The sequence below is a fragment of the Aythya fuligula genome, chromosome 4 (assembly GCF_009819795.1).
Source record: "Aythya fuligula isolate bAytFul2 chromosome 4, bAytFul2.pri, whole genome shotgun sequence".
In the NCBI taxonomy this organism is placed as follows: domain Eukaryota; kingdom Metazoa; phylum Chordata; class Aves; order Anseriformes; family Anatidae; genus Aythya; species Aythya fuligula.
In genome coordinates, this window is record NC_045562.1 from 33,953,593 (window position 1) to 33,967,103 (window position 13,511).

The 13,511-nt window shown below is 37.9% G+C and overlaps 1 protein-coding gene across 4 annotated transcripts in view; it reads left to right on the top strand.

The window, feature by feature from the left end:
- NR3C2 (nuclear receptor subfamily 3 group C member 2) overlaps positions 1-13,511 on the top strand; it is a 198,070-nt gene that overhangs the window by 109,550 nt on the left and 75,009 nt on the right. For all 4 annotated transcript variants that reach the window (XM_032186017.1, XM_032186019.1, XM_032186018.1 and 1 more), the window contains one exon: positions 272-411. In XM_032186017.1, coding sequence (XP_032041908.1) covers positions 272-411 — 140 coding nt within the window. The remainder of the gene's footprint in view (positions 1-271; positions 412-13,511) is intronic.

The following is a 13,511-nucleotide window of genomic DNA, read 5'->3' on the forward strand; positions in this document are numbered from 1 at the left end:
TCCACTGCCCTTGTGGTAACTTCTCACATTAACATTGATGTATTATGGGTGTTTTAAAACAGACAATAAAAATACTTCATCTACTAATTAAAGCAACTCATGTATTCAATCAGGCACTGAAAGAAAGAGTTGTGGTTTTCTAATTGTTAGGTGCCTTGAGCATTATACCTGTTATAAATTCTTAATTGAACTTTGCATTGTGGCCAGTGTGATTTGAAATATTCATAACTGTTTTGTTTGTTGTTTTCTTTTTACTTTTTTTTTGCTCCAGCTCTTCATTGAGAAGTGTATCAACTGGTTCTTCAAGACCTTCCAAAGTGTGCTTGGTGTGTGGAGATGAAGCATCTGGGTGTCATTATGGGGTAGTTACATGTGGCAGCTGTAAAGTTTTCTTCAAGAGAGCAGTAGAAGGTAAGAAGGCAAAAAAAAAAATCAGCAAAAAAAAAGTCAAGGCAAAATGTCGTCAGTTTATTTTATATAGAAATATATGTGTGTGTGTGTGTGTATATATATATATATATATATATATATATATACATACACACACACTTGTTTTTCCTATGTGTTTTCTGCTGTTGATAAAGTTCTGTGTTAATCTGAGAAAAAATGTTGAATGGACTCCAATTACATGTGATACAATTTATGTAGAATATGCCAGGATGTTTTCCCTTTTTGCGCCTTTTTTTTTTAAAGAATGCATTGTTTTACTTTATGCTACTGCTGTATTAGGCTTCCGCTCCTCCAGTTCTCCTAGTGGCTTTTTGTAATTTCCATTAGACATGAACACAATTGATGTAAACATACTTCTGCGTCTCCTGTACTGGAAGATGAATAGGATTGTCTCATCATTTTGACATCCTTATATGACAGTACAACTCAGGTCAGTTGTCTACATTTGGGTAGCTCCAGGTCTTTGGATGCAGTAGTGCATCATCTGTTTTGTCTTTCAGCAAAAGAGAAGTAAGCAGCTTTACAGTACTGTGGTAGATTGATGAGGGTGCACAAATTGATCATTGTGCATTGCTTAGACATGGCAATGGTCGTTTTCTTCATTAAGGACTAGGACTTTTCATGCGGTCTATATTTTGAGAGCTTTGTCATCACAGAATTATTTAGCTGACCTCTCCCTGTTTTATGTTATTTATGGTGTAGCTTGTCTTTCCTGGGCACTTCAATAGAAAGAAGTTAGTTAGTGTTACTGAGTGCTGCAGGATTTCTGGTAGGTGTTGCCTCTCGGTGGTTTGGGTTGTTAGGATATGTAAGACCTTTAAAGACTTTGTAAACAATTTCTTCAAGTGATAGAAATCAAATTTTTAGTATCTGATTAAGACTTCATGGCATGCAAAGGACGTAAATACTGCATAGTTTTTTTTGAAATCATTACTGATAGTAGATGTTCTTATAACCAGTGATGAAACAAGCTGTTTTTAATTACTGATCTATTTTGATGAAGAAAAACCTAGAAGGAAGAAAATAAACTCTCAGTATGGTGTCCAGCTTGTGCTGAAAGGAGTGAGGCAGTGTATCATGTGATTAATTACTTCTGTTGTCACTGAATCTGCTGCTGGTTGCTGTGAGGATATAGCTCACTGTTAAGTTGACCTTGAGAGCTTGTGCGTCATTGAAGTCAAGACCTCATGTAATACCTCTCTATCAATCTGTTTCTCCATCTATCATCAAAAGGTGTCAATTTGATTGAAATAAACTTCCCAAAGTTATAAGGACATGGAAAAGACCTCCCCCCCCAGCCCCCACTTCTGAAAGCATTTTCTCTTACTGTTGTGCAGTAGCTGACCTTGATGTCTTCATTCTCTAACTTCTTGTTTGAAGTTTCAGTTCCTTAATGTAGCACTTGAACTGGAAAACTTGATGTAGTTTCACTAAATGATTTCCTCTGTGTGCTTCCATGCCACATCATGGATGGACATTTGCATATCCAGGTCTAAGTTTGTGAAATTTGAATCATGAAGGCATTTTTTATTGTGGTGGTAGTGGTGGTTTTTTTTTTTTTGGCATACACCTACTGTATGAAATGGTAGAACCTTTTCTTATCTTCCTTCCTCCTTTCCTGCCTTCCAAGAAAGCTGCCTTCCCGGTCTAAAATCATTGTAATTTCAAGGCATTGTGTATCTACAATTAACATACCTCTCATTTTTTATGTCCTTTCTGACATATTTTGATAGATATTCCTTATCCTATTTTAGACATTTATGAAAATTATGGGGGGTTGCCATTAGGAGTTAACAAAGCAGCGAGACTGTATTTCCAAGCCTAAGAAGCCAAGGTTGTTAGGAAAGGATTACTCTGTAATCAGACATAAAACCACATTTTTAAAATGTAGTTATAAGTAATTATTGAAAATTTACCAGGTAAACAAACAACAACAATAACAAAAAAGCTTTTTTTAAAAAAAAGAACAACCTTGTCTTTATTGAAGACTGGAGATGGGAGATTTAAATTCCCATAAAATATATTTTTATAATATATTTTTAGAATTATTATATTTCCATACGGGTTCTTACTTATGGTATCTGAATACTGTCTGGACTTCTGCTTCTAAGCATATGACTGTGAGCTCTTGATGCTACCAGTAATGTTGTTATTGCAAACACTACAAATTTGTCTCATACTTTCTATGTTTATGTAAAAGTTCATAGAAGTATGTTGTAGTGTATTAGTCAGAAGAGGTCATAACAAAAACAGAATATACATTTTAGCTGTGAACATCCTGAAACTATCAACATGAATAAAAATCTGTGCAGGTGGGTTTGTAACAAAACAAATGTTTGTTAAAGTCATCCTAAATTCTTCAGTTAGGTGCACAGCCAATAAAACCACTCATCTTGAGGTTTCCTATTTTAATTGGAATGCTCGTAACAATTACTGTGGTGTACCAAAAGTTCATGAGGATGTTTTTAAAAGTATGGTAATTCAGTGCATGGTATAAATCAAAGTAGAAGTACTACCTTAAGTGTAGATCTTGGACATACTTGTCTGAGCTCTGAGTTACAGCTATGTTCTTTCCTTAAGTGCCTGCATCCTTGCCTTTATTACAAAGAAACAGTAATACTTCCTCTGTGAACATAGAAATAGACACAATTTTCTGGGATATTTATAAATACTTTGGCTTATTTATTTGAGTAAAAATGAATTGTTCCCTCCCTAAAAGATTATAGTAAAAGAATAGAAGAGATTCCTCAACTTTAGTTCACTGTTTCCCTGTAATTCTGTGGACTGACTTTTTAAAAAAAATTATGAATATTTTCCAGGTATTTTACACATTTTATATCCACATATGCATGTACACACAGGCATGCATTTTTACTATTTGGTTCACTAAACATTTCTCAGTAGAAAGCAGCATGAGTATTCTTCCAGAAATGACCTCTACCTCCAATTCTTATTAAAAATGGTATCTAAGGCTGGTGCATTTTTCACAGAATCACAGAATAGCTGAGTTTGGAAGAGAGACCTCTAGAGGTCATCTGGTCCAACCCCTCTGCTAGAGCAGGTTGCCCAGGACCACGTCCAGGTAGCTTTTGAAGATCTCTGAGGAAGGAGTCTAGGCAACCTCTGCCAGTACTTTGTCACCCACACAGGAAAAAATTATTGGTGTTCAGAAGCTGAACCTCCTGTTTCAGTTTTTGCCCTCTTTGAACAGAATAACTCTTTCCTTGAAGGGGGAGAGGCTTTTTGTTTGTTAGATTGTAATGAATAAACAAATTTTTTATTTAGTTTAGATTAAAAAGGTGCACACCTGGTTACACACTGGTAGTCCTTCAAAAGATGTAGTACAATGGAAATCATGGGAGACCAGCTGGCGTTCAGATGAAAGCACTAGCAGGGAGACAAAACATGTCAAAAAATATGGAAGCAGAGGGGAAGAAGATTTGGAGAAAGGGAATGTGGCACACTATCCAGCTCTTTTGGTCTCAGCTGGAATTGCTGAAGTGTTGTGAGCCCTCCTTGAACAGCTTTTGATTGCCAATTGCTTTGTGCTGCTAGGAAATACTATAAAACAGGCATTATAATAGGATTAAAAAAAAAAAATGCCTTGAAACTTAAAACAAGAAAGCCCATAGCAACAATGAGGCTGAAGCTCACATTTCCAGTTATAAGTCTAGTAGTCATGTTCCCCATCGATCTTATTTTGGGGTACTTACAGGAAAAGTGCAATGAATTAAAGAGAAGGAGAGCTATAGACCAAAAAAATACTAAAATAACTTCTTTGCTGAAAGTTCCAAAATAATTTCAGGTGCAATTCATTATGGGGGTATAAATTATCAAAGAGCAAAACTTTGGTATCAAGTAGCATGAACTTCTTGCTGGCTTACTTGATGAACAAGAGTCTGGACTGCTATGAAGAAATGTGATTGTGTTACTAAAATAAATTTGATCTGCCTTGCAAACACTAAAACACCTTGACCATAATAAAAATGTTGATAAATTGTTGCAGTAAAGGTTGAGACATGTACTTATGATACATTTTCACATGGGATAACTGTACTTTATGATTTTCTAAATTGAAGATATGGCCAATCATAGAGTTATTTAAACTTGGATTTATGTTCATTAATGGAGTCATATGCTGATTATGTACTGTACTGTGGGGGAACCTAAAGCACCTGGCCAGTCTTCTCTGCTAATTTTCCACTGAACCAGCTTTCTCTAAGGAGAGTAAAAGGCATGAAGTCAGAAATCACAGCTGTTCTTGCGTATGCTTTGCATTTTCAGTCTTCATTTGTTCAAGTTCCAGACAAGTATGAGGTAATCTGTCCTAAATCAAAATTATATCGCTTCTTAAGTTGCTAAAGTTAATCTTTCATTCTTCCTTTGGCTTGAATGTAAGAAAAAAGGAAGGCATTTTTCATCTCCAAATGGTGGTAAAGCCAACAGCAAAAATGACTGTCATCCCGTTATTTTGCATATTTGCTGAGAGACATTTGGCTACTTAAAATGGAAGAATTAACAAATTACATCCTATTAGTTATAGAGAAGCTTTTCTTTACTTTTTTGAATAGAAAGATGTGATCTTCAGTCATTTTCAGATTTTGTTTTCTAGAGGGTTTGCCTTAGACACAGTTCTGCTATTTTAGGTCAGAAATGTGTAGATCTCTTGCCGTGTCTGAGGTAGAAACATCGTCACAGCAACAGAAGTTTCTAGGCTTCCATTTATTTTTCACCTGATCATTTATTATTTGCCTATTTAAAGCAGGGGGAAATTTGGCTGCAGGAGATTTTTCAAATTCTAATCTGTTAACACCTTACTTAAAAGCCTACTGACTACAGCGACTGGGCTGTGCACCTCAGTGAGCAGCATAGCGACTAAGAAACCCTCCTAAGAAACCCCAGAGGGGATGAAATGTCGTGTGCAGCAATCTAAAAAGACTCTGCACAACTGTGGGAGCTGAGATTGCCTCAAAGCTGAGGTTAGGGAAAAGAAGCGGCTTTCTTCTTCTCCCTTTGTGCTCAGCTGTTTGTAAACACAGGACCAAAACAGCTGGGGCCGCGGGATCGAGGGTGCAGCCCACCGGTCATCTGGGGTAGCTCTGAGTCTGCTGTACCACGCACCAAGGCTGGTCTTACTGCCACAACCGAAGTGATCCAACAGCCTTCCACAGACTCATCCTAGCACGAAGGATTGCAGGCTGTCACCAGCCTGAAAATTCAGTGGTAGATTCCATTTTTTGGCAAGCAAGGCACTGTGCAACCATTTAGCAGTGGGCCAGATGTGTAATATCCCAGGGATAGTCTTTTTTTTGGAAATACTCTATAGTCTCAGTTTCCAGAAGGCCACACAAGAGGAAAAGCGATAGGTTATACGTAATATGTTTTTTCAGAAACAGGTAATCTTCCCTTGGCTCTCCCATGCACTGTACATGAAAGAACTTCCCAGAGCTCTGCACCTCCAGCTAGAAAATACAGAGGAACTAAAGCCTCTGTGTGTGTCTCCGAATTTTTTTCATTTGAATTGAGGTGGAAAAAAAATCAAGGTATGAGAATTTAAATGCTAGAATATGTAGCTCTTGAATAATTTGCTTAATTAGTTAGTTTTATAAAGTATTACTGCTATACAGGAAAGGCTACCTTATTGATAATATGAAGAAGCAGTATTTTATTGCTGCAGAAGCTGAATTTGATACATCATAGAAAGGCATTTTCCCCGCCATTTTGCAGTGCATCCACAAATTTTGTACGTCTGTGTCCCTAGAATTAATTATACATACAGTTCTTCACTCTCCACTCTTCTGTTCATTCACTGTAATGGAGTCAGTGTTTTTCCGTCACAGGCTGCAATTTTCCTTTTATCCACTTTCATAAGGTCAGTGACCTCTCTAAATTCAACATCACTCAGTATAGATGTCCATATGTTTTCATAGAGATTTCTAAGTGGGATTTGAAGTTGACTCTGTTCCTGACCTGTTGCAAGAATCTGTTTTACAACCTATCAAACAGAACTATTAGGTGCAGAGCAAGCAGATGGGTGATCTGCTGAGGGCAAGTGAGCTGGTCAAATTCATGTAGCAGCTGCTACTCTACTTGATATGCCATGGTTAATAGGTGTAAAATAAAATTTAAATAATTAAGTCATCATAGGTTCGAAGCTGCCACCAGTCTTCCGTGCTCTTATAGACATGAAAAAGACTCTTCCTATTTTTCACTCTGGCAGGCGGTGTTGCTCAGTGAAATGCAGTCTGATTTCCTGCTCCCGCAGTTGACTTTAGTAACTAAGAGCTCAGAGTTTAGGAGGTTGGTAGGAGGAAAGAGCTAGAAATATTTGCATTGGGACCCCAAAAAGGGGAAAAAAGCAAGCAGCGAAAAGCATGACACATACACAAAAATAAAGAAGGATTAATTAAGGATGGAACTGAGTATTTGAAAGCTGGGGAGGAGTGGAATGGGAGGAAGAGATTTCCTTGTGGCTCTCAGGGTAAGTGCCCTATGACAAACTGTGATTGAAGCTGAGGAATAAATACTGGAGATGTGTTGAATGGGGAGTGTAATGCCAATACAGCAAACACATTCTGGTAGCATTTCAGAAAGAGAGAGGTTTGGGGACCATCTCGGTGTTACAGCATCCTAGTTTTAAAACAAAGAATAAGGTTAGCAGCTGCAGTGCCACAAAGAACCACAAGATGGTTAATGGCTGGAAAAATGCTTTGAAAAAAATGTTTTACAACAGACAGCTAAAACTCTGCACACACTCTTTTCCAAAAACTCTTTTCCCTGTAGAGAGGGAGAGACAAGGACAAGGATGAAAATTTAGATATTGGCTGCTGTCTAACGCTGAAAAACGCACACACAGTGCTAGGAAGTCTGACTGCAACTTTTGATTTACAAATCCAAGCATCATGCTGTCTTTCAAGCACTTACTTTCTGTGCCTTTCTTTATAAGAGAGGGGTAATTTTGGCATTCTTATGATATAACAAAGATCTGAGTTGCAGTAATTTGTATTTATTCATTTGACACATCACAGAGTACCATCATTGTAGATCAGAGTCTTTGTAAGTGGGATGGCCCTGTGAAGGCATGATGACTTAAGGTAACCAGAAATATTTTGGCTAACAGAAGACCAAATGTCATAGCCATTAGCTTAGTGCCTTCTCGAATACTTCAGCTTCCTTTTCTTTAACAATAAAATGATATTTTTTTTTCCTGTAGGTCATATAAGGAAGGTACATAGAGTACTGGTTGGAAATTTTGTCTTTTAGACAGTAGTCCCAAGATGGCTGAGCCATTTGTGTAGTGTATTTATACAAAATCCACATTTTGTAATATTCACTGTCATGGTATAAATGATGGAGTATTGTGTATGCCTCTGGTCACCAGTGTGTTAATTTGATTCAGAGTCAGATAAACACATTAGGAGAGCTTCTGAAATGATCTGAGGAATAAAAATTTATTTTATGTCAGGTGACTAAATGCTTTTAGCTTTTTTTAGCTTACCCAAAAAGAGTCTGTGTTGGGACATGATTGCTGTCTATAAATATTTCACAGTGGAGGAATAGACAACTGAGAGGGAGAAGAATTTATTTTGAACTAAGAACTGTACTGAAATAACAGCAAATGGGTAAAACTGACATTAACTAGTTTGGTATTTTCGAGTGCTGCAAACTGTCAAAAAGGGGGACATTTAGGGACATTTTCCTAAAGAGAGGTGGTAGGATTTAAGTGCCTGCTTTGAAATGGAGTGTAAGAGATGTACCTGTTGTATAATGTGACCTTTGGTAGTAAGGATAAGCCAAAGAGGTCTCTTCTAGTTGCCATCATGTCCTGGTAAGCCTGGAGAGTTGATCTGACTGCAGAAATGAAAGAAATGGGAGTAGCAAAGGAAAGGGTGAACCAACTAATATATTTTAGGATAATTCCACTCGTAATGATGAATACTCAGATCCTAACAGGGGTATAGGACTCCAGTTATTAAAATCTGATGTAAAGTGCTCAGATCTTGTGTAAGGCAGAGCCGCTTTCTTGTTGTAGTAGCAGATGAATGTCTGTCTCCTGAGATAACTTTTTCATTTTGAGTTCGCAAACAAGCTCACAAGAGTGAAGTCCTTTTGAGATAGTTCTGTGCCATCCAGCTAAGCCTCTGCAGGTACCTGTAGACAATGTCAAGTGGCCTCATGCTTGGTTTTATTTGCTGATAATTCCCTCAAGTGAGAGCCTGGCTATTGAGAAATCTTCTGTGATTAGCGTGACACTGTTCTTTGACACTGTCCTGCTGGTTCTTGCAACTCCAGGTACAATATGACTGTAAACGGGTAAGAGAAAGCGTGAACAACCATTGAAATTGGGATTTGCAATAGGCCATAAATACATGTACAAGATTCTTGATATCAAACAGCATAAAGCATATCAAATACCATAAAACAGATGTTTTAGCTCCTTACAGCTATGGTTCTGAAGAGATACCACTTTTAAAATGGTGTTATCTACCTGCATTGGCAGTCTATCGAAGCAATGTTATAATTCACACTTTTATAGCAAATAGCGCTTCTCTTCTGCAACCCTTGAGGTTCAGAAATTTTTTAGAGCCTGAACAAGGTCTTCCAGGTGAAGTAGTTAAGAGCCAAAAGGGGATCCTGCAAGCTACCTTCAACAAAACAATGTTAGAAATAAGAAATTTGGCAATGTTGTGGCTGAAAGAAATTCTAAACAAGTAAAACCTCAAGATAAATATAAAAATGCATAAAGCCAGAAACAAAGCATCTTTTTGTATCTCCTAATCTCATTTTAAATAAGAGGGTGGGAAAACAATTTCCAGACCAAAAAAAAAAAAAAAGTGAAATAAAATGTACATACAGATCTGTCTGGTATAGACAGAGGGAACAAGGCATCTGCTAGCATCTTGGATATAAATAGAGTGGGAAAAGGTAATGGCAAATCTCCCATTGCCTTAAAAGAAGCCAGCATTTCAGCCTTTTTTTTTTTTTTTTTTTTTTATAGCACAGTTTTAGGCTGTTGAAGGTTGGGACTGCCTCTGCTGGGTTTGAAGTGTAGACCTAGTCTGAGGCAGTTTTGTCAGTTTTCTAGAAATGACAATGACACATGGTCAGCTTTGAAGTCCACAGCTGTTTGTTATTTAAAGGGAGACAATTCTGTTACCCGTTCTAATATGTTTTTAATGCAGTTTTTTGGTCCTGTCTTTCATGGCTGAGTTTGCCAAACTCTGGTCCCTGAGAAAAGGAAGGTGGGTCAGTCAGGCCATTCCCACACATTTCAAGGGTGATGATGATGCGGGGCTTTGGCATGCACCTTGTCCCCACTAGAAGAGCAATCATAAACAAGCAGGCTTACAGTCAGCCTCCTCAAATGTCAGGTGAAAGGGTGCCAGGAGCTGCTGGCACTGTGACAGGGAGCTCCAAACTGACTGCAGAGTTGCTGCAGAGGTTTGGACAACCATTGAAGCAGCCGGTACGTGAACTAGTGTGTACATTGCATGCAGCCGTGCTTGTGTCTGCAAAGTAGGTGCAGCCGAAGCATAAAGTCTGTGTTGCAAAGAAAATAAGTAGAATTTATAGGAAGTAATTCTGGACCAGCAGCCTGTATGTATTCTCTTGCAGTTGTGGTGCATGCATTAATAAATGCCGCGTGTGTGCTGGTTTCCTACAGGTGTAACTGATGGGGCTGTTTGGTGCACACAGGGCAGAGAAGGAGTTCACCTGTGTTTGCTGCTCTTTGGTTGCTGAGCTGAGGGCAGACCTTTCCTCTGCCTGTTTCACATTTGGGAGTACGAGGGCACCAGGAAGTTGTTCTCTCCTTTACCACCTTTCTCTGCAGCTCTGTGTGGGTTTCTATATGAGGTCTAATGGTGAGCTTCTCAGTTCTTGAGCTGCTTTCTCTTTTCCAATTTGCTTCTTAAAAATACATTGGGGGTGTGAAGGGGTGAGGTTGCAAAGTTGCAACTAAATGTGAGAGTAATGAATACTAGTGGCTTGCATGGTCTTTATTCATCTGCATCACATGTAATGCTTTCTAATTCAGTCTTAATGACATGATCACACAGAACTCTTTCCATGAGACCTCTGCCTTGCTTATTGAACAGATTGGATAACATTCAATTAGTGAACAGCTTTTCAATAGTTTGTATTCTTCTCATTGCTCAATGTATGGTCCTGTGCCTTCACTGCTGATTGCTATTCATCCCTTGCTCAGAAGACTTAATTGCTTATTTCTTACAGAGCTTTTCTATGGTGCTCATCCCTATAATATCCCAGCGCTTCACAAATATTGTTTAATTTGTCCTTGCAGTACCAGATAAGATGAGTGGTTATTACCCATGTTTTACAGTCAAGGAGTTAAGATACAGATTAAGTCCCAATGTATCCTCTGATTTGGGGTTCCTGATTTATGATACCTAGGACCACAGAGGGCAGAAGTACATGACATTTTATAGCACTTTATATGTCCAAAGTGCAATTCACATTGATTTTAGTTGCAGCTATGATTGCTTAAACTACTGCAAATCAGACTCAGGATCTCAAGTTGGATATTCAGGAAATGAATTCAGAGATGATATAATTAATGATTTTCTTGCTTATTATTACAAAATAAATCCACAGCAAAGAAGGAGATACAGTCCTGTTCTCTAGGGCACCATTCAACTGCCTCAGGCATTGTCTTTTTCTTATCACTCTCTCTCTGTCTCTTCTTTAAGCCTCTGTAATACTTTATGTACTTTTTTTTTCTTTTTTTTTTTTTTTTTCAGTGGCAAACAAACATGGATTTGAAGGAGAGGAGGCCTCTTGCCTTAGTAGTCCTGATTCAATTCATCCTCTGTCATCATTCACATTGTCCACAGGGTATGCTAGAGGTCTGGCAAGTGAGGGAGACTTGATGGTATAAAACATAAACATTATTACATAAAACATAATGTAGTCAGAGACTTCTGTTAATCCATTGTGGTGATCAAAATTCAGGTTTTGTGGTGTTCAGAAGTCTGGGACTTCTTACATGTTCAGCAATTACAACCCAAGTGAGGTTCTTACATGGTGGTCTTGTACAAGAAGTATTAGTGATGGTGGTTCCTCCTGAGGAAAGCTACTTGCAGCTAGGTAGCAGCAAGTTCCCTCAAGGTCTTAGGACTGTGCTAAGCTGTTTGAAAGAAGTGGATTTGGGAAGATGTAATCCAGTTTCTCTAGTACATACTGATACTTGCATTAGAGGGAATTTATGGTAGGGTTCCTCAGACTAGTCCTTCCTTATCTATTTTATTCACACAGTTTCACACATCCCAACATGTTTAATATTTTGGTTTAATCTTTGCCCTGTATAAGTTGCTTGCACAGGTTACTGAAACACATTAGTAAGACGTGGTTAACTTAGGGTCTTTTCTGAATACGTTGCAGATGTTTCACAGTACATTTTTTCTTTTTAGAAGCTATACCGAGTGTTCTGTTGTTTTGTTTCAAGCTTCCTTGTGTAACACTTTATTTACTGTCATGTGTATCATTTCTTTGATATGGAAGGTGCACCTTAATCACTTTGTGCCTGTAGGACCATAAGAGACTGTGCATAGGTTTGTGAGAAGAGCATCATTTTGCATGGATTAATTTTGTCCAGATTAGAGAGCATTATCATATAATCGTAGAATCACTGAGGTTGGATGGGACCTCTGGAGATTGTCTAGTCCAACAGTCCTGCTCAAAGCAGGTTGATCAGCTTCACGCCCAGCTGGGTTTTTAGCATCTCTAGGGATAGATACTCCACAGCCATTCTGGGCAACCTGTCCCAGTGTTTGATCAACCTCATCATAAAAGCGGAGATGTAGAAGACAGAAGTAATGGTTACATCCTTCCAGTCCTTGGGAGCATCACTTGATTGCCATGACCTTTCAAAGATAATCAGATAACCTATTAATGATACCAGACAGTTCTCTTGATGCTTGTGGGTGCAGCCCATGGTGCTCTGACTGTTTAGATGTTCCCTAGGCTGGTCCTATACCTCCCAGGGCAAGTCTGCCTTGCTCCAGAGTTGCCCTCTTGATTTTCAAAGCAAATGGATCTGCTTTGGAATTAGAGTTGATTCTCATCTAGAAAATGTCTCTAATTCTGAAGAATGTTTGCTCTATGAAATTGTTTTGCTTTGTCTTGATAGGCTTTGTAGTCTTTTAGTAGAAAAGGAAACAGCTCAGTCTAAAGAAAGTGAGTGCAGAACAGCCAAGAGTTACCCCAATTAACTGTAAGAGAAGCTCAAGCTTCTGCATGAATCTATTGAACTGACTCATGCAGCTAGTTAATATGTGGTTGCAAAAGGGAGGAGAAAAACTAAAGGGCTCTGTCAAATTTAAATGATATTCTGCCTCTCTCAAGAGTTACTCCTGTGTCTCCTAACAGATTATTTTTTTTCTGATTTAAAAAAAAATATATATATAAAATCCATCTACAGATTTTCTTCAGTGGTACATCAGATGACCAGTAATAAGAACAGAAATCTATAATAAAATTATTGTTTTAGGCAGTAGGCTTTTATGTTTATTGAAACTATTCAATGACTCTTGCCTGGTAAAGAATATCTGAAGAAATTTGGTACTAAATAAATGCCTCAGAAAATAAATGTGGGAAGGGTATATTTTAGAAATTTGTTTTACAAGTTTAGAATGTAGGCTGACTTTAAAGTCACAGGGGGAGAAAAAGTACCAAAATGGAAATAACCACTGCAATATAAAGGCAGATGTATTGTTTTAAAATACAGCCTGATGCCCGCAAAGCAGAAAACAGTATAACATTGCATTACAAGAAAATTGGGATTCTTTGAAACATTTGGTACTGTTCTTGCAAGATGCTAACAAAAGTCATTATTGTTGATGTTACTGACTATTCTGAGAAACACAATATTGTGGAGTATAATTTAATGTTTCATACCTTTTACTAAAAAAGATGTAATTATTATCTGAACTAATTCATTTGTTTGTAATTCTTTCTAATTCTGAAATCCATATCCACTTATTTGCAGTCATTCTGACTATTACCAGGCATAAGAACTAGACTGCAGTTTTCTCATGTGTATC